This window comes from Anomaloglossus baeobatrachus, chromosome 5 (genome assembly GCF_048569485.1).
Source record: "Anomaloglossus baeobatrachus isolate aAnoBae1 chromosome 5, aAnoBae1.hap1, whole genome shotgun sequence".
In the NCBI taxonomy this organism is placed as follows: Eukaryota; Metazoa; Chordata; class Amphibia; order Anura; family Aromobatidae; genus Anomaloglossus; species Anomaloglossus baeobatrachus.
Genome location: NC_134357.1, coordinates 549248404 through 549272689, shown reverse-complemented (window position 1 = coordinate 549272689; position 24286 = coordinate 549248404). Strand labels below are relative to the sequence as shown.

At 46.6% G+C, this 24286-nt stretch overlaps 2 protein-coding genes across 2 annotated transcripts in view; both read left to right on the top strand.

Moving 5' to 3' along the window:
- LOC142312279 (uncharacterized) overlaps nucleotides 1-24286 on the top strand; it is a 172771-nt gene that overhangs the window by 317 nt on the left and 148168 nt on the right. The window lies entirely within an intron of this gene.
- The window catches only part of LOC142312252 (uncharacterized), a 32175-nt gene that overhangs the window by 500 nt on the left and 7389 nt on the right, over nucleotides 1-24286 (top strand). The window contains exons 2-6 of the mRNA XM_075351181.1: nucleotides 9628-9774; nucleotides 9904-10083; nucleotides 10165-10288; nucleotides 10372-10469; nucleotides 10959-11049. Coding sequence (XP_075207296.1) covers nucleotides 9697-9774; nucleotides 9904-10083; nucleotides 10165-10288; nucleotides 10372-10469; nucleotides 10959-11049 — 571 coding nt within the window. The 5' untranslated portion in view covers nucleotides 9628-9696. The remainder of the gene's footprint in view (nucleotides 1-9627; nucleotides 9775-9903; nucleotides 10084-10164; nucleotides 10289-10371; nucleotides 10470-10958; nucleotides 11050-24286) is intronic.

Sequence of the window (24286 nt, the reverse complement as noted above, 5' to 3'; positions counted from 1 at the left end):
AAAAAAGACCTAGGTCCATCTAGTTCAACCTTCTAGTTCCACCAGTTCTACACCTGGTCACTAAGTCATTTATAGCCAACAATGTTGTGTACTGAGGAATCATCCAGCCCTTTTTTAAAAGCTGTTATAGTATCTGCCATTACTACCTCTTGTGGTAGGGTATTCCACAGTCTGACTGCTCTAACTGTAAAGAACCCTTTCCTATTTAGCTGTCGGAATCGCTTTTCTTCCATTCGCAGTTTATCCCCCCTGGTCCTTAGTATTGCCTTTGGAAGGAATAAGTCATGTGCCAGTCCTTTATATTGACCACACATGTATTTATACATATAAATGAGATCTCCTCTGAGACGTCTTTTTTCTAAGCTAAACATAGCTAACTTTTTCAACCTGTCATCATATGTGAGGCCTCCATTCCTTGTAGTAGTCTAGTTACCCACCTTTGAACGGACTCTAACTTCTAAATGTTGTTTTTTTTTTTTTTAAAATGTGGAGCCCAAAACTGGATCCCATATTCTAGATGTGTGTGTGCGTGCGCAATCTGGTGTGTGTGTGTGTGTGTGTGTGTGTGTGTGCGCACGTGCACAAGAGAGATCTGATGTGTGTGAGATCTGATGTGTGTGTGCGTGAGATCTGATGTGTGCGCCTGTGCGAGATCTGATGTATGTGTGCAATCTGATGTGCACAATCTGATGTAGAACAAGAAGAGGAAAGACACTGCACATGGAAACAAACAAATTACATACAAAACACACCCAAAAGCGAACCATTCCCCAAATGGTTACATTAAATGCGCATATATATACAGTGTATATGTGTATGTGTGTGTAATATATATATATATATATATATATATATATATATATATATATATATATATATATATATACCACATGCATGTAAGGAAATTGTACAGTATCAGGCATATAATATAATAGTGCAAAGAGCGCCAGTAATGATGAAAATAACCAGGATCAACCGCACAAGAGGTAAACAAATACTACCCAACACTGTAATGGTGTGGACAGTATACGGTATATGCTGGAAGGCATTGACCATAAAAAGAACAGGAGGTACCAGCCTATAAATTCTCAATGGAACATATCACGTACCTATCATGTTATCATGTAGTACGATTCAGAACAAGGATCACAAATGATCGAATGAATACATATGCACATGTAATCAACATCAGCATATAATCAGAATGACCCACAGGGAGAGGATTATGGATATCTATCAGGTGAGTGAATATCTGTAGTACAAAAAACTGCAAAAGTGACATGAATGATGTGCAGATGGAGTCAGGATGTAAATACACCAATATCTATATTTCTACCAGGTTGAATATATGATATAGAAACCACAATGACCCACAAGACAACAAGTGGTTCCCTGCACTTATGATGGTATCATGCCAAAAGAGCATGTAGCGCAGGTAACAGTTATTAGATAAGTCTCACGTCATACAGAGCTATTAAGCACCAACATGTACCTAAATTAGTCAACAGGAAAAGAATAGACATACTGTATATCAGGTGAATATATGTTCATAATACATGAGGCTACAGGAGTTAGGGCTCGTGCGCACGTTGCGTTTTTTTTGCGTTTCTGCAGCGTTTTGAGCAGCAGCATCACATTGTCAAAATTGATGCGTTCTGCTTCCCCAGCAAAGTCTGACAATCATGCAAAATCTGTGCGCACAATGCTTTTTTTAAACGCAGCATTTTGATTGTCAAAAATTTGACAAAATCTCTGCGTTTTAAAAAGCAGCATGTCAATTCTTTTGTCAGTTTTGGCAGCGTTCTACAACCATTGAAATCAATGAGTTGTTGAAAAACGCTACCAAAATGCTAAGCAGTGCATTTGCACTGCATTGTTGCGATCCGCATGTTTTTTTGACATAACAAAGGCAGTTCTTTCATCTTTCTTTCTCTGTCGCTCTCTCTCTCTCTCTCTCTCTCTCTCTCTCTGTGTGTCGATCTCTCCCTCCCATCCCCTCTCTCATACTCACCGATCACCGACGCGGCGCTGCACAGCTGTCACACTGCTCTGGCGGCTTCTCTTTTGAAAATGCCAGCCACCCATTATTCCATCTCGTATTCCCTGCTTCACCCGCCCACCTGCACCTATGATTTGTTGCAGTCAGACACGCCCCCACGCTGAGTGACAGCTTTCTCACTGCAACCAATCACAGCCGCCGGTGGGCGGTCTATATCGAGCAGTAAAATAAATAATTAAAAAAAAAACGTAAGGTCCCCCCCTAGTTTTGATACCTGCCAGGGTAAAGCCACACGGCTGAAGGCTGGTATTCTCAGGATGGGGAGCCCCACGTTATGGGGAGCCCCCCAGCCTAACAATATCAGCCAGCAGCTGCCTGGAATTGCTGCATCCATTAGATGCGACACTCCCGGGACTCTACCCGGCTCATCCCGAATTGCCCTGGTGCAGTGGCAATCGGGGTAATAAGGAGTTAATGGCAGCAGCCCATAGCTGCCACTAAGTCCTAGGTTAATCATTGCAGGCGTCTCCGCGAGATACCTTACCTGTAAGTTAAAGAAAATAAACACACACTTACAAAAAATCCTTTATTTGGAATAAAAGACAAAAAAACCCCTCTTTTACCATTTTATTAATCCCCAAAATACACCTCCAGGTCCGACATAATCCACATGAGGTCCCACGACGCTTTCAGCTCTGCTACATGAAGCTGACAGGAGCGGCTGTAGAACACCGCTGCTCACTGTCAGCTCCACGCAGCAACTGAAGTGAGCCGCGCGATCAGCGATGACATCACTCAGGTGATCCGCGGCCACAGCTCTCAGGTGGAAGACTCCAGCTTGCCGCGGGTCACCTGAGGGACGGCACCGCTGATTGCGCGGCTCACTTCAGTCGCTCATGGGATTTGCAGTCACAGGTGAGTTCTTTACGTGTGACGGCAAATCAGGCTGCGTACGAGCCCCCCACTGAGCTGCTTCTCCTTCACATGCCCAGGCTGCGCCGATGCTGTTTTCTTAGGAGCCCCCGCCGCTGCTTCTCTCCATATGGGCCCCCGCCGCTGCAGCTTCTTCTCCTGCCGGGCGGGAAGTTTTCAAATGACAGGCACGCGCTGTACTAACGATATCGGGGCGCGCGTGTGTCACAGAGAAAAGTGTCGGGCAAGGAACAGAGGAGAGATTCCTGCGTTTCGCTGACTGCAGTGACTGTGCGGAGCTGCAGGATCTGTCCTCTGTTCCCTGTTCGGCACGCAGCGTGTGATGAGGGCAATCTGACCACGCGCCTCCCGGAGCCTGGAGCTCCGGACAACAGGTCAGATTGCCCTCATCAGTGACCGGCCAGCAAGGACGCCCTGAACCAAGCGGGCCGGTCACAGAGAGTAGGCGGGCTGGATGTGGCCCGCGGGCCGCCCCTTGCCCAGGTCTGCTGTAGACAGACTATAGTGGGAAAATGATCCCTGACAAAATCCATAACCGCCGCCCTCTTTGTGGGATCACCCAAACCACAGACATTCCACGTTAACATGTTAATCTTCCCCGCCATACCAGACAAGAAAAAACATTTTGCAGTTCCAACAATCCCCCAATGACATCATATGCTCTTGGTCCTCCACCTGTAGGACCTTAGAGGACGTTGGTGCCAATTTTATTTTGTAACATTTTCACACTTCTCATATTTTTCTGTAATATAGAGTAGGCGAAGGTGGAAATGACAGAAATTAATAATATCCAGAGGGAAAAAAAACCAAACCATACAACACTGGCATTAAAAAAAAAAATCAAATAAATGCATCAAAACTTGTGTAGAGATGAGCGAACTGGTCCCGGTTCGGCTCGAGGCGGTTCGCCGAACGGAGGTCCCGTTCGAGTTCAGTTCGTCGAACGTTCGACGAACCGAACTCGAACGTATAGGCTATAATGGGAGGCAATAACAAACACATAAAAATGCATGATAAATGTACACAAACAGTTAATAAACATTGCCATAACACTTACCGGTCCCCGCGATCCCTTCTGCACTCTGTCTCCTGCCGCTATTCCATCCGATGATCGCTGAATCCTCCCGGCGACCGGCACTGCCAGCAGAGATGCAGGACCTATCGTGACGTCAAAATAGCCATGTGACCAGTCACGTGGCTATTATCTCATTGGCTACAGACTGGTCACATGACTATGACACGTCATGTAGGACCTGCGAGTGCATCTCTCCGGTACACGGTGCACATATGTGTATCGCCGTGTACCGGCGACATGCTCTACCACACGGTCGACTCCCCGTTCCGTTAGGGACCGGCTGACACAGCCGGTCATTAACGGAGATCACCGTTGCCATAGCAACGCAGTTAGCGGTGACGTCACCGCTAACCGCGGCTCCGAGAGCACCATTGCTATGGTAACGCGTCTGTCAGCGGTACCGCTGTTACCGCTGACAGCCAGCACTGTTCACTCACGGAGTGAAGGCTGCACGATTGTAGTGAGCATTGTAGTGAGGATGAGGTTCCCCAGCCCCAAGTGATGAGCTGGTGAACCTCATCCTTCCTCACTACAATCGTCACTACTACTACACTAGAAAGAAGACAGAAGAGCAGGATCGTGGAGGGCTGACAGGGGGTAATAAAGATGGCGTCTCTAAGTGTGTCTGTGTATTTATTTCTATTAAAGTATTTTTTCTCTGTGTGGTGTTTTTTTTTAACCCTTTATTGGAGATTCTTAATGGCCGGGTCAAACGTGCCTGACATTAAGAATCTCTGGCTTAATACTGGCTAGTAAAACAAAGCCAGTATTAACTCATGATTACCCAACAAGCCACCCGGCTCCAGGGCTGTTGGAAGAGTTGGATACAGCGCCAGATGATGGCGCTTCTATGAGAGCGCCATTTTCTGGGACGGCTGCGGACTGAAATCCGCAGCAGAGGCGCCCAGAAACCTCGGGTTAGCCTGTGCTGCGGATTCCAATCCCCAGCTGCCTAGTTGTACCCGGCTGGACACAAAAATGGGGCGAAGCCCACGTCATTTGTTTTTTAATTATTTCATGAAATAAGTGAAATAATTAAAAATAAACGGGTTTCCCTATATTTTTGGTTCCCAGCCGGGTACAAATAGGCAACTGGGGGTTGGAGGCAGCCCGTGGCTGCCTGCTGTACCTGGCTAGCATACAAAAATATGGCGAAGCCCACGTCATTTTTTTGGTGGGCAAAAAAATTCTGCATACAGTCCTGGATGGAGTATGCTGAGCCTTGTAGTTCTGCAGCTGCTGTCTGCTCTTCTCCAGACAGACAGCAGCTGCAGAACTACAAGGCTCAGCGTACTCCATCCAGGACTGTATGCAGAAGTTTTTTGCCCCCTGAAAAAATTATGTGGGCTTCGCCATATTTTTGTATGCTAGCCAGGTACAGCAGGCAGGTACGGCTGCCCCCAACCCCCAGTTGCCTATTTGTACCCGGCTGAGAACCAAAAATAAAGGGAAGCCCTTTTTTTATTATTTCATGAATTTCACAACTAGGCAGCTGGGGATTGGAATCCGCAGCACAGGTTGGCCTGAGCTTTCTGGGCCCCACTGCTGCGAATTGCAGTCTGCAGCCGCCTCAGAAAATGGCATTTTCATAGAAGCGCCATCTTCTGGCACTGTATCCAACTCTTCCAGCACCTGCCTGCTATACCTGGCTAGCATACAAAAATATGGCGAAGCTCACGTCCTTTTTTTGTAGTTTTTTGGCAAAAAAAATAAAAAATGCTTCCCTGGATTTTCCATTGCCATTGAAGGTAACATCAAGCAGTGGGGGTTAGCAGCCAGTAGCTGCTTGGATTACCCTTAGCTAGCAATACAAAAAATGCAGCAGGAGCCCATATATATTTTTTTTAATTATTTATTTAAATAACTAAAAACAAAATGGGCTTCCCTGTATTTTGATTGCTGGACATCACAGTGCTGTAAAAATAAATCTTTAAAAAAATGACGTAGCGCTCCGCGGTATTTTTGATTCTCAGCGCAGATAAAGCAGACAGCTATGGGTTGCCACCCCCATCTGCCTGCCGTTACCTTGGTTGGCAATCATAATACAGGGAAGCCCATTAATTTTTTCTATTTAAAAAATAGTTAAAAAAAAAAAATGACGTTGGGTCCCCCCATTTTTGATAGCCAGCTAGGGTAAAGCAGACGGCTGTAGCCTGAAAACCACAGCTGGCAGCTTTACCGTGGTTGGGGATCCAATGTGGAGGTCCCCTCAGGCTCTTTTTTTATAATTATTTTATAAATATTAATAATTACACAATAAAAGTAGGGTCCCCCCCAAATTGGATCACCAGCCAAGGTAAAGCGGACAGCTGTGGTCTGGTATTCTCAGGGTGGGAAGGTCCATAGTTATTGGGCCTTCACAGCCTAAAAATAGCAGGCCGCAGGCACCCCAGACGTGGCGCATCCACTAGATGCGCCAATCCTGGCGCTTCACCCCAGCTCATCCCGTGCCCTGGTGCAGTGGCAAACGGGGTAATAAATCAGGTTGATACTAGCTGTAAAGTCACCTGAGATCAAGCCCAGCAGTTTGTGATGTCATGGCGTCTATTAGATACCCAACATCATAAACTGTCAGTACTAACAAAAAAAAAAAAAAATCGACAAAAGAAATTTATTTGAAAAAACAGTCCCCAAAACATTTCCTCTTTCACCAATTTATTGTAAGAAAAAAAATAAAGGGGTCCCACGACGACTCTGGACCGTCTAGAATATGGGGGGGAGACACTCAGGGAACGTATCCCCCATTTTCTAGGAGTGCGGACCCTTCATGTGAGGAGTGTGGGTGCAATGAATCTGCACTCACTCTTCTCGGGTCCACAGCAGCAGAGTCCATGTCGTAATGGTTGCTACCAAAGCTGCAATGCCCTGCTCATGAGGTAAGGGCATGCCTAATCAGGAGAACTACTGTAGAGGAAGCTCTGCTCACTGGTATATAGGTGCTCAGAGGAAATAATAGATAAAATTAGTGATTAACCTCGGCACTCTAAATCTCCCAGACTAAGTCAGTAAGTCACAACGGATAGTAATGCAAAATCACTCTTTATTGGTCGGTATTAAGAAAAAAAAATTTTCATAAGCATATATGTTTTTGTCCAAAACAAGTTACAAATGACGTTTCGGCCTGAGCCTTCGTCAGATTGGACTTATCTGCATGTAATCATGAAAAATGACAATAATCAGTATCACATAAGAGTGAGAGAACAATAACATAAACTCGAACAATGTAGAGGTACAATTGGGATGCAGCAAAAAAATTGCAACACAGCAAGGAATGAAACACATGATACAAATGTCATAATACAGTACAAGGACAATATAGTAATGACAAATATGGGGTCAGAGTAGGCTTAGACAGCTCTGGTACGAAAGAGATGTCAATCATAAAGTAACATGTGCAGTAGGTGTAGAGCTACAGTATGCATGGCAGAGCTAATGGGTAGACCGACCATAGAAAAAGTAGAGAAAAAGTGGAGAAAAAATGTAGAAAAAGTGGAGAAAAAATGTAGAAAAAGTGGAAAAAAATGTAGAAAAAGTGGAGAAAAAGTGGAGAAAAAGTGGAGCATCCTTTGGTGCCTTTCATGTGACACTAAGGGGTGCTTAGCTTTGTATTTAGCCAAAAAAAAAATGAAAAAAAAAATGACGTAGGATTCCCCCTAGTTTTGTAGCCAGCTAGGGTAAAGCAGACGGCTGCAGCCTGCAGACCACAGCTGGCAACCTCACCTTGGCTGGTAATCCAAAACTGAGGGCACCCCACGCTGTTATTTTAAATTAAATAAATAATTTAAAAAAAAAAACACGTAGGGGTCCCCCCAAAATTGGATCACCAGCCAAGGTAAAGCAGACAGCTGGGGCCTGATATTCTCAGACTAGGGAGGTCCATGGTTATTGGACTCTCCCCAGCCTAAAAATAGCAGGCCGCAGCCGCCCCAGAAGTGGCGCATCCATTAGATGCGCCAATCCTGGTGCTTCGCCCCAGCTCATCCCGCGCCCTGGTGCGGTGGCAAACGGGGTAATATATGGGGTTAATACCAGATGTGTAAGTCACCTGGCATCAAGCCCTGGAGTTGGTGAGGTCAGGCGTCTATCAGATACCCGACATCACCAACCCAGTCAGTAATAAAAAAAAAATAGACGACAAACACATTTTTATTTGAAAAAACACTCCCCAAAACATTCCCTCTTTAACCAATTTATTAGAAAAAAAAACAAATCCAGGTCTGGTGTAATCCAAGGGGTTGCCATGACGATCCACACTGTCCCAGTCAATGAAGAGCAGGATGTTCCCCATTGGCTGGGAGAGCAGTGCAGTGACCTGAGCTAACATCAATGGGTCAGCCCAGGTCACTGCAGGGGATGACAAGTGCTGCTGTCAGGAGCGAGGTACATTACCTGCGCTGATCTCCAGCACACTGACATCCCCTGTCACTGAGTTCAATGACCGGAGCCTTCACACCAAGTCTCGCGAGAGGCCCGTGACGTCACCGCTAGTCAGTCTCGGGTCGGAAGCGAGAGGTGGTGTGACAAGCGGCGGCCATGGAGGACAGTGACAGCGCTGAGGTCGGGATGGCGGGACTTCATCACCGCAGGTAAGCCGAGCGGGACCATGTGTGCAGAGTGTGTGTGTGTGTGTGTGTGTGTGTGTATGTGTGTATGTATGTGTACAATACATGCCGCAGGCAGGAGGGGGAGGAGTGAGCTGAGCGGGGAAGTGTGGGCTTCCTGCACGTAACTAGGATAAACATCGGGTTACTAACCAAAGCGCTTTGCTTGGATACCCGATGTTTATCTTGGTTACCAGCTTGTGGCAGGCTGCCAGCGATGGCTCCTGCACACTGTAGCTGTAAAAAGCCCTGCTTTTTGCTGCTAGAACCGTTCTCGAACGTTTCTAGAACTATCGAGCTTTTGCAAAAATGCTCGAGTTCTAGTTCGATCTAGAACACCCCCAAAAATCACTCGAGCCTCGAACTGGAGAACCACGAACCGCGAACCGCGCTCAACTCTAAACTTGTGCGTGTGAATCCGACACATGATAAAATATTACAGCCTGGGGAAGACTGGAGACATTCATATAGGTGGCTGGTGCTGATGGCGTCAATGACCGAATCCAGCCAAAAATGTTTATAGAGACGTAGTAGAAATTGAAGATTTCGTCCTCATGATGAAGTCGTTATTTTTCCTCTCACCTGTTAATGAATATCTCCTGCAGTTTTTGCTGATGCCGATTCCAGTGTCGGTAAATGAGACGAGAATTAGTGATATGGAAGATGAGTCTATGAGAAACGTATTCAGCTGCCGACTCCGAGGAGGAAACTGCTTGTTGTGTGTGGCCTAAGTATATAGGATTTATTAGTAGATATAAAGAGAAAAACTGGATGTTGTAAAATAATAAAAATAGTAGAACATTAAAGATTGTTCAAAGTATTTCCTGGTTAGTTCCAACAGACTTGTCGTCCCTACAGCCAATCTGTTGCCAAAGCAGTGACCAACATAACAAGACAAGAGAGAATTCATCTCCTCCATGTTCTATCTACTGATATGTTTCTCCTTATTGTCTCCAATAATTGTATTATTACAGCGGATTCTTTATGATGCTACATATACAAATCTTCTCCCCATTCAGGTCCCTACAATATCGGATCCTCTTAGTGGAGATCTATAGAAGAGAATTCTCCTGATTGCCCTGTGAAGGATGGATATGGACAGGGACAAGATGGCGGAGAGGATATTACACCTCACCCTAGAGATCCTCTTCCGGCTTACTGGAGAGGTGAGAGATTCTGATGACGTCACATTACATCATTCTTATCTATGGGAATAACAGATGGACAGAACTGGAGAGGTGAGGACTTTGGAAATGTCTGGAGTGAGATTTATTAATGTGTCTCTCCATAACCAGGATTACACAGTAGTGAAGAAGACCTCTAGTGAGCGCTGTCAGGCCCCTGTGTCTGAGGGATGGGGAAGACCCCTGAGCCCAATCACGGGGCCTCCACCTCACCCCCTGATACGTAAGGACATCAATGACCAGAAGATTCTAGAACTCGCCTACAAGATGATTGAGCTGCTGACTGGAGAGGTGACACTGCTGGGAATGCTGGGACATTATACAGTAACACTATGAAGGGATCGGGGGTGACGGTATCATTGTATGTGTCAGGTTCCTATAAGGTGTCAGGATGTCACCGTCTATTTCTCCATGGAGGAGTGGGAGTATTTAGAAGGACACAAAGATCTGTATGAGGACGGCATGATGGAGGTTCCCCAGCCCCTCACATCACCAGGTAATAGACAGGACTAAATACACACGGCCTATAATTATCTGTATGTAAGGAATGAATTCAGTCCCTGTATGTGTCTCCTCCAGTTCTATCCAGTAAGAGGACAACACCAGAGAGATGTCCCTGTCCTCTTCTCCCACAGGACTGTAAACAAGAAGAGCCCGATGTTCCTCAGGATCCTCAGGTAGATGGAGAGAAGGTGCCATGAAATCTCCCCATGATGTGTAGACGGCTGTGAAGGTCTTGTGCTCTGAAATCTGAGTGCTCTGAGTCTGAAAGATTGGCGTACTTGCGTTCAAAAAATGCACCAATAACGCATGCGTTTTTACCGCGTTTTTGATGCATTTTTTTTGCAGGTACCTGCAGAAAAAAAGTGACATGCTCATTCTTTTTCTCAAGAAATTCTGCAGAAAGAATGTTCTTGAGAAAAATCGCAGTGTGCGCACAGCTATTTTTTTTGCCATAGATTTTGCTGGGGAATGTCTCTGCAGAAAGGTTACAACCATTTTCTCAAGAAATGTCTGCAGCAAAAACGCAAAAAAGGCGGGTAAAAACACAGTATGCACACGGGGCCTTATACTTGTGTAATGAGAGTGGTGGGGATGGCAGGATTAGAGCTGATCATAGATGGGACTTCTCCATCTGTCTGTGACTTTTACAATATTTGTTTTAGGGTGAAGATCTGACCCATATTAATACTACAGAGACATATGTGAGGAGTGATGAGCGGAGTAAAGAGGAGATTCCTGCATATGACTATGCAGGTGAGTAGTAACCACTAAATTTAGTGTCACACGGTGTCTGGCTCAAATCTCACTAGCAGATTCAGAAACTTAGATCCTTAAAAACAAGGTTGGCACATAAGTACAAGATTTGATACATAAATCTTGTAACTACAGTGGGAGAAAATAAGTATTTGATACGCTGCTGATTTTGCAAGTTTTCCCATATACAAAGAATGTAATTGTAATCGTAGGTACACTTCAACTGTGACAGTCAGAAACTCAACTACCATCAAGCCAAAATCTTGGCTCTCACAGACCTGTTTTTTTTTTCTTTAATAGGCTCCTACTCTGCACTCATTACTTGCATTAATTGCAACAGTTTGAACTCATTACCTATATAAAACTCAACTGTCCACATAATCACACTCCAACATCTCCACCATGGCCAAGACCACCCAATGACAAAATTGTAGACCTGCACATGGCTGGGATGGGTTACAGCACAATAGGTGAGCAGGGAACAACTGTTGGGGCAATTATTAGAAAATGGAAGAAACACATGACTGTCAATCTTACTTGGTCTGGGCTCCATGCAAGATCTCGCCTCATGGGGTAACGATGATTCTGACAAAGGTCAGGAATCAGCCCAGAGCTACACAGGAGGACATGGTCAATGACCCAAAGAGAGCTGGGACCACAATCTCAAAGATTACAGCTAGTAACACACCACGCTGTCATGGATTAAAATTCTGCAGGGCACGCATTTGCATTTTATTGCATGAAATAAGTATTTGATCACCTACCAACCAGCAAGAATTCTGGCTCTCACAGACTTGTTATTTTCTTCTTTTAAGAAGCCCCCCTACTCTGCACGCCTTACTTCCATTAATTGCACCTGTTTGAACTCTGTATAAAAGACACCTGTCCAGACACTCAATCAATCACACTCCAACCTCTCCACTTGCCAAGACGAAAAAGCTGCCTACGGACCCCAGTGACAAAATTGTAAACCTGCACATGGCTGGGATAGGTTGCAGGACAATAGGCAAGCAGCTTGGTGAGAAGGCATCAACTGTTGGGGCAATTATTAGAAAATGGAAGAAACACAACATGACTGTCAATGTTACTTGGTCTAGGGCTCCATGCAAGATGTCTCCTCGTGGGGTAAGGATGATTCTGAGAAAAGTCAGAAATCAGCCCAGAGTTAGACGTTGCCAATGTCCTGAAGAGAACTGCAACCACAGTCTCAATGATTATAGTTAGTAACACACTATTCTCTCATGGATTAAAACTCTGCTGGGCATACAAGGTCCCCCTGCTCACGCCAGCACATTTCCAGGCATGTTTGAACTTCACCAATGACCATCTGGATGATCCAGAGGAGGCATGGGAGAAGGTCATGTGGTCAGATGAGACCAAAATGGAACTTTTGGTGTCAATTCCACTCGCTGTATTAGGAGGAAGAAGTAAAACCCTAAAAATACTGTCCCAACCATGAAGCAAGGGGGGTGGAAACCTCATACTTTGCGGTTTCCTTTCTGCAAAGGAGACATGATGGCTGCACTTTATTGAAGGGTTGATTAATGGGGTCATGTATAGTGAGATTTTGGCTAACAACCTCCTTCCCTCAGTAAGAGCATTGAAGATGGGTCATGGCTGGTTCTTCCATCATGACAATGACCCAAAGCACACGGCCAGGGCAAGTAAGGAATGGCTCCGTAAGAAGCATTTCAAGGTCCTGGAGTGGCCTAGCCAGTCTCCAGACCTGAACCCAATAAAAATTCTTTGGAGGGAGCTGAAACTCAATGTTGCCCAGTGACAGACACAAACCATGAAAGATCTGTATGGTGGAGTGGGCCAAAATTCCCTGCTGCAGTGTGTGCAAACTTGGTCATCAACTACAGGAATCGTCTGAGCTCTGTAATGCTAAACAAAGGTTTCTACCAAATATTAAGTTCTGGGTTTTTTCTACAATATCAAATAGTTACTTCATGCAATAAACGTAGATAGCCCCCCCCCGCTGCTATCTACTGTTCTCCATTTAGGGGGTATTTGGAAGGTTATTGCTAATTTTCATGCAATAAAAGACAAATTATTTAAAAATCATACAATGTGACTTTCTGGATTTTTTTTTTATTCTGTCTGTCACGGTTGAAGTGTACTTACGATAAAAATTACAGACCTCTCCATTCTTTGTAGGTGGCAAAATTGCAAAATCAGCATACAAGTTTGTTTTTTTTGTTTTTTTTTTTACCAGAATATTTTTATTAAAGATTTTCCATGAAACATCTAGCAAACAAAAGTTGGGCTAACATAAACCCAAAACCCAATTTCCCTCTCCCCCAAGAATCTCACATTAGATTGTTCACCACACATAGTGATTTAGATGTCGCAGCTCTTAGAAGTTACAATATCCAGGAACAGTCAAAGGTGCAGTAATCAGCGAGAGTCTTGTCCTAGGTGGTAAAGTTCATGCCAGTTTTTGGTCGGAGATAAATTATACATCCAGGGGGATAAGTTACAATTCCTAAATCAGTACAGCATTTCAATTATTTATACCGTGGACTAAAACAGGCCAATTCTGAATCTACACAAATCCCTAGATGCCAGACCGGAGTCGTCTAACCACGGGGCCCAGATCTTTTTGAATTTGACCATACAGTTCCTTTTCAAGTATATTCCCTTTTCCAAATTTACCAACCAATTAATCTTCTTGACAAACTCTGAGACAGTTGGAACCTGGTCTGAGATGCAGTATTGTGCTATTAATTTTCTGGCCATGAATAGCATACTGGCAACTGCCAGCTTTCCCTCCTCTTCCACCTTCAGATCTTCAATATATCCCAGTACAAAGGGGGTGAGGCTCAGATCTATGGTATACACTCTATTAATGTTTGCAGCTACACCTCTCCTAAACACCTCCAGGTTGGGGCAGTACCAAAACATGTGAAGCATGGATGCGGAGTCTGCCCCACATCATGGACAAGTGAAGTCTTTTCTGGCACCTATGTCAAGTAGAAATTTGGGGGTACGGTAAACTCAATGAATCACATACAGCTGAGACAGTCTGTGTGCTTCCCCCAGAGACAGGTCAAGTACTCTTTCCAATATTTCCGACCATTGATTATCCTCAATTGGGGCTAGCTCCTGTTCCCATTTCCCTTTTAGAGTTCGGTAAATGATGCACTAATAATCCATCTAATACTTCATTATACAGTACAGATATTAAACCAGAGGAACCACTCGAGAGAGCTATTCTCTATATTATTCTGTTGTGTTGAATTGCCTGGCCGACAATGTTGCCTTCTGCTAAATATGAATGTCTTAATTGTAGGTATTTGTAGAATTCGCCATTCAAAAGACCAAACTCCGATTTGTAATTTAGAGAATTCTTTAAAGCTATCTCCGTCAAGCAACTGTACGAGTGGTTAGCCCTCTCCCTCTCCAGCCTCCAAACCCCTCCAATTTATTTAGGCTGGGTAACCATGGGGTCTCCCAGATAGAGGTAAACTGGAAGGGCCCATGAATAGCCTGCATGTCTTTAATCTATTCCCATAACTTATGTATCAATAAAAGGGTGGGTGCAGTTTCCGGTGACGAGTGAAATCTGCGTGATTCTAGGACCTCATAGAGACTAGATGATTTAAAATGTTGCTGTAATAAAACCCTTTGTAGGTGTCCTCCCCGGGTCATCCCATCCTCTGATATGTTGCATTTGGGCGGCTGCAAAATATGCCCATGGATTCAGCACCGAGAGTCCCCCATTCCGTTTGTTTCTTTGTAATGTTTCTGATTTAATTCTTGGACTGCACCATCCCCAGATCAGTTCCCTGAAAAGTGAAGTGACCTTATAAAAGTATATTGGAGTATCCAATGTGGAGAGTTATGTAGGACATATAGCAGCTGTGCATCCAGATCGTTATGACCAGATTCGTCCGTCCCACTACCGACAAAGGCAACCGGGTCCATATATCAATTTTATCTTTACATTTTTTAAGAATCGGGGTCAGGTTAAGTTTTTTATAATCATTCACTCTAGTGGTGACATTGATTCCCAAATATTTAAATTGTGAGGAACTGAAGAGGGATATTATCCATGTTATCTACAGGGAGTAAGACAGACTTCCCCCAGTTTATCATCAATCCGGAGTATCTCCCAAAATCCTGAATAGTTTCCATAGCCAAGGGTAGTGAGGTGGACGCGTCCGCCAGAAAAAGTAGGATATCATCTGCGTATAGGGCCACCTTTTCCTCCTGATCCCCTCTTTTGAAACCTATAATTGGTTGTTGACGCAGGACCTCTGCCATGGGCCCTATAGCCATTGCAAATAGTAGAGGTGAGTGCCCCTAACCAGACTAAATGTTGTAGTAAGCCACCCGTTAATCCTAATCCTGGCTATGGGCCTACCGTATAGTAATTTTACCCACGAGATAAAATTTGGGCTCAACCCAAATTTGCGAAGAACTGCCCATAGAAAGTTCCATTCGAATGAGTCGAACGCTTTAGCTGTGACTAGGGAACAGATAACCTTATCTCCCGAATTATCCACTGGAAGCTGCAAATTAAGGTGAAGGCGTTTAATATTTACTGCCTTAGATCTAGAGGGCATAAAGCCGGACTGGTCAGAATGAATCAGAGAGGAAATCCCATTGTTCAATCTAGTCGCCAATACTTTAGCTATGATTTTGATATCTGTGGTGAGGAGAGCAATTGGTCTATATGAATCTGGGAGTAGGGGATCTTTACCTGGTTTAGGTATGACCACAACAATTGTCTCCTGCATTGATGAAGGGAGGCAGCCCGCCTCAGCCGCCCCTCGGAACGTATCCAGAAGCTGCGGCAGTAGGATGTCCCCAAATTGTTTGTATATTTCTATGGGCAAACCATCTGATCCCAGGGACTTGCCATTAGACATGAAATTCACCAACTGCAGTTCCTCCAGTTGCACTGGGCCGTTCAGATAGGACCGGTCCATTTGTGAGAGCCTGGGAAGGGGTATATCTGCAAGATAAGAGTCAATCCTCATTGAAACTTAACTTGGATCTATATAACTGTTGATAGAAGTCAGCAAAAACCTGTAAGATCCACTCCATTGCCCACCGAGCCCGTACTATCCCTTATAGCTCCCACAAAGGAATTTCCACGCTGCGCCCTGGCTAATAAATGCCCTACTTTCTCACCCTCCTCAAAAAATGTGTGTTGTGAAAACATCCATCTATTCCTAGCCTTTTCCGTAAGGTGTATATCGTACGACTTCTGAGCTTCTTTCCATTCCAGCAGGTTCTAAGTATTAGCAGATTATATGTACATTCGCTCCGTGGTCTGGACCCTATCCCGGAGAAATATCCCAAATTGATGCTACTTAGTCTTGGACCTACTGACCCCCTGTGTCAGTGCCCCTCGTAAGCAGGCTTTCATGGCATCCCATATAATATTTTGCGAAACACATTCTTTGTTGTTTTCTCTAAAGTAGTGATTTAGGGTGGAAATAATGGGTTCAGCCTCAATAATTTGCAACCAGAAAGGGTTTAGGTACCATGTAACAAGAGCAGGGTCAGGCCCGGGAAGGAGTCGGAGACAGGTCAACATGGGAGAATGATAAAAAAAAAAAAAAAGGTAACTCCAGCACACTACCTCAAAATTGAGAAGAAGAGGCAAAGTCCTTGCAGTCACAAAACGTTTTTATTGATATATAAACAAAAAAGAAGAAGTTAGTCCATCACAAGTCATGACGTTTCGACCTATTCGGCCTTCATCTGACCGGACTATCTGTGTTGTTTGTGAATTAAACGGGAATGGCAAGTCACTCGCCGGAGGTGCAATATAGCGGGCTCCAACGAAAATAACACCCAGATGGATGGTTCCAAATCCGGGCACAAAATGGTATCAGGATTTCTCACGGCACCATACGTATAGGACGTATATAGTCGAAGAGTCCTATATGCTTCTGCACGTGAATTATCAAATTAATGGGTAGGGCTATGGACTATGAGCTAACTATGTATTGAAATATTGGGCCTCTACCCCATTAATTTGATGACGCACATGCAGAAACATATAGGACTCTTCGTGTTTCCTGTCGACAGATCATGGCAGGGAAATAATCCCTGACAATCCATAACCTCTTTGTAGTATCAACCAGGCCACGAACATTCCACGTTAGTATGTTAATTTTTCCTGCCATAGCGGCAGAATAGATATAATTTGCACATAATAATATAAGACCTGCTCTTACACTCCTGGCAACCCCAGAGTGGTATTACAGGTCTCTGCACCCAGACCTGTAGGATCTCAAAAGGCAAAATCAGATATAGATCTACGACATCATTTGCATCACACATTCTTAACTCCCCATGAAACAAGGCCGAAAAAACACCTGCAAAAACAAATAAGCTGAACAGAGGACACCAATTCATCCTAAATTCTCGCGTGAAACGTACCAAGTTCCTGACGAGAGGAAAAGAGAAAAGACCGTTCTCAGAAGAAGAAGAAGAAAAAAAAAGTTGTTAGAAAAAGTCTAAATGAATAAGGGTTAGTGTAAGAGTAGATAAGACATTTAAGTATTAAGAGAGAAAGTAAAGAAAGAGAAAGGTAGGCAAGGGGAATGGAGAAGAGGAGAAAAGAGGAGGAGAAAGATTGAAAAAAAATTGGACTAAAAGAAGGGAATGATGAGAAGGGATCATTCCTGAGGGTGCTGCCTCCTCAAGATAGTCAGAGCAGGATTCTTTGACCAATGGGTCTAAGTGGTTCTTGAAAAGAATAAAGAGTGATCATGGAAGTAGAACAGTCTACCGATTATGCATCGGTGGCACTTGACTTTCAGAAGAGAAAAATCATTGTTGCAGGGATTGTTTGATTCGTTGCTCATTCATATCCAGCCACCGGAGGTCACCCTTCAGGTTCTCGAAGCAAAAGGTCTCGTTTAATGCTGCCACTCTAAGCTTCGCTGGTTATAGCATGTAGTAGGAGACTTGCAGAACCCTGAAGTGTAGTTTTACATCGATGAAGTATGCCCTCCGTTTCGATATTTCCGCGGAAAAGTCAGGAAATATTGAGACTCTGTGATTATTGACTGTGACATCTCCTTTTTTGCGGGCTTTTCGAAGGATGGCGTCCCTATCCCTGTAGCAGTTTAATCAGCACTGGTCTTGGAGGCGCACCCGGTGGCAGTGGTCTCGTGGGGACTCTGTGTGCCCTTTCGACTGCATTATAAATTTGAACAGAATACACATCTCAGTCATTTTTTTTATCTAAATCTAAAAAGGCCACTCCATAATAGCATAAAAACCAGAGAGCACAGGAGTTTTCTTCATCATTCCTTATGGGAGACCCAGACCATGGGTGTATAGCTTCTGCCTCCGGAGGACACACAAAGTACTACACTAAAAAGTGTAGCTCCTCCCTCCGAGCATATACACCCCCTGGATGACCAAATCTAGCCAGTTCAATGCTTTGTGTTCAGGAGGTCACACATCCACACATGCATTCATTTTTGATTTTTGATTTTAAAGAGATGGAAGAAAAGCGGGTCCAAGCTGGACTCCCGGCATGTCCCTTCTCACCCCACTGTGTCAGCGGTGCTGTTAAGGTTGATTTTACAAGGCTGGAGCCTTACATGCCGCGCTCCTTCACCATCCCTCGGGCTCTGGCTTGAAGTGGGAGCCAGCACGGTTCTCACTGCTTTGCAGGAGACCGGTCTCCATCCGCAGCCCTTTCAGGACCCTGCTGGACGGAGCGCTCATCCCTCAGGGACCTGGCCCTGCGTCTCATAAGCTAAGTATTGAGACGTTATTGAAGGGTCCCTTGTACATTTATTGTGGGGAGAGTGTGTTTATATAACTTTGCTGTGATTTCCGGCCGGTTCTCTGTTTTTTCCTGAGAACCGCGCCGAGGGTGCCTGCTCGTCGGCCGCATGGAAGAATTTAGGCCCCGGCTTCGGCTGCGGCCTACTTTCGTTTTCACTGCCCCTGCATGTCAGTCATGCAGAGGGACAGTGCGGCGCCGCCCACCGGCCGTTCAGCAGAGGGGAGGACACTCCTCTCTGAGGAGATGTTTCCCTCCCCTGTATATCCCCTTGGCCCTCCGGTTCCCGCTCTTGGACTAGGCCCCGCCCCCCCCTCCTCACTCCGGCGCCATTTTATCAGCGTTCACACACTGATCGGCGCTGGCTGCTGCAGCTCTGCAATCTGTCTGGGGGTCCAAGCTGTGGAATCCGGAGGGCACATAAAACGGTCTGGTAAGCCACAACCTCTGGTTGTGGACTTTCTTATACACTCTCTGGGGGTCATTCTGAAGGAGTGTGTTCTTTACTGCAGAGCCTCCACCTCAGCAGCATGTCTCTCACTAGGAGCAAGGCTGCAAGGCTTTACTCTATTCACGAGCTGAATCGCAGGGCGAGGAGGATGCCTTTACTGTGGGCTCGGACGCTACCTCTATGTACCCCATTGATCTAACCGAAGGTGATGCAGACGTTAGTGATTTGATTGCGTCCATTAATTCCGTACTGGACCTCAATCCACCAGTGTCAGAGGAACAAGCCTCTCTGGTAGAAAAACACCAGTTTACCTCACCTAAGAGAGCAAGGAGTATGTTTTTTAACCACTCCAGTTTTCAGGCCACTGTGACCAAGCCCAGGGCCTGTCCTGACAAATGCTTCCCAAAGCGTAGTTCTGATGACCGTTTTCCCTTTCCACCAGAGGTGGTCAAGGAGTGGGCTCATTCACCAAAGGTAGATCCTCCGGTGTCTAGAATCTCAGCCCGGACAGTTGTATCTGTGGCGGATGGCACCTCACTTAAGGATTCCACTGACCGCCAGGTTGACCTTCTGGCCAAATCTGTATATGAAGCGGCAGGGGCCTCGTTCTCCCCGTCTTTTGCAGCAGTGTGGGCTCTTAAGGCCGTCTCTGCTTCTCTGGCGGAGAATTCCCTCACCAGGGACTCTATGCCCGAAATGGTTGCCTTAACTTCCCAGGCTTCGGCTTTTTCATCCTATGCCATGTCTGCCATTCTGGAGGCTTCTCACCGCACGGCGGTGGCTTCCGCTAATTCCCTCGCGATCCGCAGGATCTTGTGGCTTCGAGAGTGGAAAGCAGATGCTTCTTCCAAGAAGTACCTTGCTGGGCTCCCTTTTGCTGGATCCCGGCTGTTCGGTAAACAACTGGATGAAATTATTAAGGAAGCTACTGGCGGGAAGACTACTTCCTTGCCACAAACTAAAACCAGGAAACCTGTCCAGGGCAGGAACCAGTCGAGGTTTCGTTCCTTTCGTTCCTCTAACTGGTCATCCTCTAAGCCCTCAGCCTCGTCCACTAACTCGGCCAAGGATCGAAAACCCACCTGGCGCACGAAGCCGCGTCCTCAGAAGAACGGAGGAGCCGCTGCCACTAAGGCAGCCTCCTCTTGACTATCTGGCCGCGCCAGCAACGTCCTTAGTCGGTGGCAGGCTCTCCCACTTTGGCGACGTGTGGTTTCAACACGTCTCCGATCAGTGGGTGCGGGATATCATCTCCCACGGCTACAGGATAGAATTCTCTTCCAGCCCACCAAACAGATTTTTTCTGTCCACTCCCCCCTGCTCCAAAGCCGCCGCCTTCTCTCAGGCCGTGGCATCTTTGCAGGCCAACAGAGTAATTGTACCGGTTCCCGCCCGTGAACGGTTCAATGGTTTCTACTCAAATCTCTTCCTAGTCCCCAAAAAGGACGGTTCCTTCCGGCCCATCCTGGATCTCAAGCTTCTCAACAAGCATGTTCAGGTGCGGCACTTTCGCATGGAATCTCTGCGATCAGTCATTGCCTCAATGACCCAAGGAGATTTTCTAGCATCCATCGACATCAGAGATGCCTATTTGCATGTGCCAATTGCAGTTTCACACCAGCGTTGGCTACGTTTTGCAATCGGAGAGGAACATTTCCAGTTCGTGGCTCTCCCCTTCGGGTTAGTCACGGCCCCTCGAGTATTCACCAAGGTCATGGCAGCAGTGGTTAAGGTTCTGCACCTCCAGGGGTTGGCAGTGATTCCTTACCTGGACGACCTTCTAGTCAAGGCTTCATCCAGTGCAGACTGTCAGCGGAGTGTCTCGCTCACTCTCGCCACACTTGTTCAATTCGGGTGGCTTGTCAATCTGCCCAAGTCCACTCTGATCCCGACCCAGAAACTTACGTACCTAGGGATGCAATTCGAGACTCTGCCGGCATTTGTGAAGCTGCCCTTGGTCAAACAACAGTCCCTTCATCTGGCGGTGCGCTCTCTGTTGAGGCCCCGCCGTCATTCCATCAGGCACCTCATGCAGGTGCTGGGTCAGATGGTGGCGTCAATGGAAGCGGTTCCCTTTGCCCAGTTCCATCTGCGTCCCCTGCAGCTGGACATTCTCCGCTGTTGGGATAAGCGGACCTCTTCCTTGCACAGGCTAGTGGCTCTGTCGCCACAGACCAGGAGCTCTCTTCAATGGTGGCTTCGGCCTCTCTCTCTATCCCAGGGACGCTCCTTTCTGATCCCGTCCTGGGTGATTCTCACCACGGATGCCAGTCTATCCGGCTGGGGAGCAGTGTTTCTCCACCACCGAGCACAGGGCACTTGGACTCCGTCCGATCAGCCCTCTCAATCAATGTGCTGGAAATCAGAGCTGTGCTCCTAGCTCTCGTAGCCTTTCACCACCTGTTGGCGGGCAAGCACATCCGAGTCCAGTCAGACAACGCGACAGCAGTTGCCTACATCAATCACCAGGGCGGGACTCGCAGCCGCCTAGCAATGTTGGAGGTTCAACGTATCCTTCAGTGGACGGAGGACTCCAAGTCCACCATATCCGCAGTCCACATCCCAGGCGTAGAAAACTGGGAGGCAGATTATCTCAGCCGTCAAACCATGGACAGCGGCGAGTGGGCCCTGCATCCGGCAGTGTTCCGGTCAATCTGCCGCAAGTGGGGCATGCCGGAAGTGGATCTCATGGCATCCCGGCACAACAACAAGGTCCCGGTTTACGTGGCTCGCTCCCACGATCCTCAGGCCTTGGCAGCGGACGCTCTGGTTCAGGATTGGTCCCAGTTCCGTCTGGCCTACGTGTTTCCCCCTCTAGCTCTCTTGCCCAGAGTCCTGCGCAAGATCAGAATGGAGGACCGTCGGGTCATAATCATTGCTCCAGACTGGCCCAGGCGAGCTTGGTACCCAGACCTGCTCCGTCTGTCCGTAGAGGCGCCGTGGCATCTCCCGGACCGCCCAGACCTTCTCTCACAAGGTCCGTTTTTCCGCCAGAATTCTGCGGCCCTCAGATTGACGGCGTGGCTCTTGAGTCCTGGATCCTGACGGCTTCAGGCATTCCTTCCGAGGTCATCTCCACTATGACTCAGGCTCGGAAGTCTTCCTCGGCCAGGATTTACCACAGGACTTGGAGAATTTTCCTGTCCTGGTGTCGCTCTTCCGGCCATGCTCCTTGGCCTTTTTCCTTGCCGACCATCCTGTCCTTTCTACAGTCCGGTCTGCAGCTAGGACTATCCCTCAAGGGACAGGTCTCGGCTCTGTCAGTGTTGTTCCAGCGGCGTTTCGCCCGACTGGCCCAGGTGCGCACCTTCATGCAGGGCGCATCTCACATCATTCCTTTTTATCGGCGGCCTTTGGATCCCTGGGACCTTAATCTGGTCCTCATGGCCTTACAGAAACCCCCCTTTGAGCCTCTTAGGGAGGTTTCTTTGTTTCGGCTTTCACAGAAAGTGGTCTTTCTGGTGGCCATAACTTCTCTCAGGAGAGTCTCTGATTTGGCTGCGCTCTCTTCGGAGTCACCCTTTTTGGTTTTTCACCAAGACAAGGTGGTTCTCCGTCCGACTCCGGACTTTCTCCCTAAGGTGGTGTCTCCTTTCCACCTTAACCAGGACATTTCATTGCCTTCCCTTTGTCCGGCTCCTGTTCATCGCTTTGAGAAAGCGTTGCATACGTTAGATTTGGTGCGGGCGCTCCGGATCTATGTGTCACGCACCGCTGCTCTTAGACGGTGCACCTCTCTTTTTGTGCTTACCACAGGTCAGCGCAAGGGTCTCTCGGCTTCTAAACCGACCCTAGCTCGTTGGATTAGGTCGGCCATATCCGATGCCTACCAATGTACTCAGGTGCCTCCCCCGCCGGGGATTAAGGCGCACTCGACCAGAGCTGTCGGTGCCTCTTGGGCTTTCAGGCACCAGGCTACGGCTCAGCAGGTCTGTCAGGCTGCCACTTGGTCTAGTCTGCACACCTTTTCGAAGCACTACCAAGTGCATGCTCATGCTTCGGCAGATGCGAGCTTGGGCAGACGCATCCTTCAGGCGGCTGTCGCCCATTTGTGAAGTTAGGTTTTGCCTACTTCTCAGTTTTCTGTTTATTTCCCACCCATGGACTGCTTTGAGACGTCCCATGGTCTGGGTCTCCCATAAGGAACGATGAAGAAAAAGAGAATTTTGTTTACTTACCGTAAATTCTTTTTCTTATAGTTCCGACATGGGAGACCCAGCACCCTCCCTGTTGCCTGTTGGCAGTTCTTGTTCCGTGTGTTTTCACCGGCTGTTGTTGTAGACAGAGGTTCCGGTTGTTCTGGGTTTTACTCTATCTCTACTTGTGGGTGGATGTCCTCCTTCAGCTTTTGCACTAAACTGGCTAGATTTGGTCATCCAGGGGGTGTATATGCTCGGAGGGAGGAGCTACACTTTTTAGTGTAGTACTTTGTGTGTCCTCCGGAGGCAAAAGCTATACACCCATGGTCTGGGTCTCCCATGTCGGAACTATAAGAAAAAGAATTTACGGTAAGTAAACAAAATTCTCTTTTTTGCAAGGCAAAACAAAGAATTTTATTGATACAAAAATCACAAGTAAACACATATAGAAAAACATATAAGGTTAAAAAAGTGCTATAAGGGGGAAACACCCAGGGACGTGTGGGACAAAAAAGCACGCTCATATAAATGTCAAAAACATGGGTATATAAATCCGGCTTAAATAAGTTATAAAGTGCAATCATATAACAAGTCTTACTTCAATTGCTTACCCATTGTTAAAAGAGTGTCGCTAATGCGTCGCTAAAACGTCCCACAAGTCAGAGAAACCCATCCAACGCTCGTTTCGCGTCGCACATGTCAGCTTCCTCAGGGCGGGTTGACTCCTAGTCCCAAAACCGGATCTTATATAGGATACAAAGTGATACTATTGGCTAGAACGTAATTGCGACGCATGCGCATCGCACATGAGATGACCACTTCCGACCCAGACGCAAGTGCGTCACCAACCTCATCGCACATGCGCCGGCCGGGTCAGAGGGA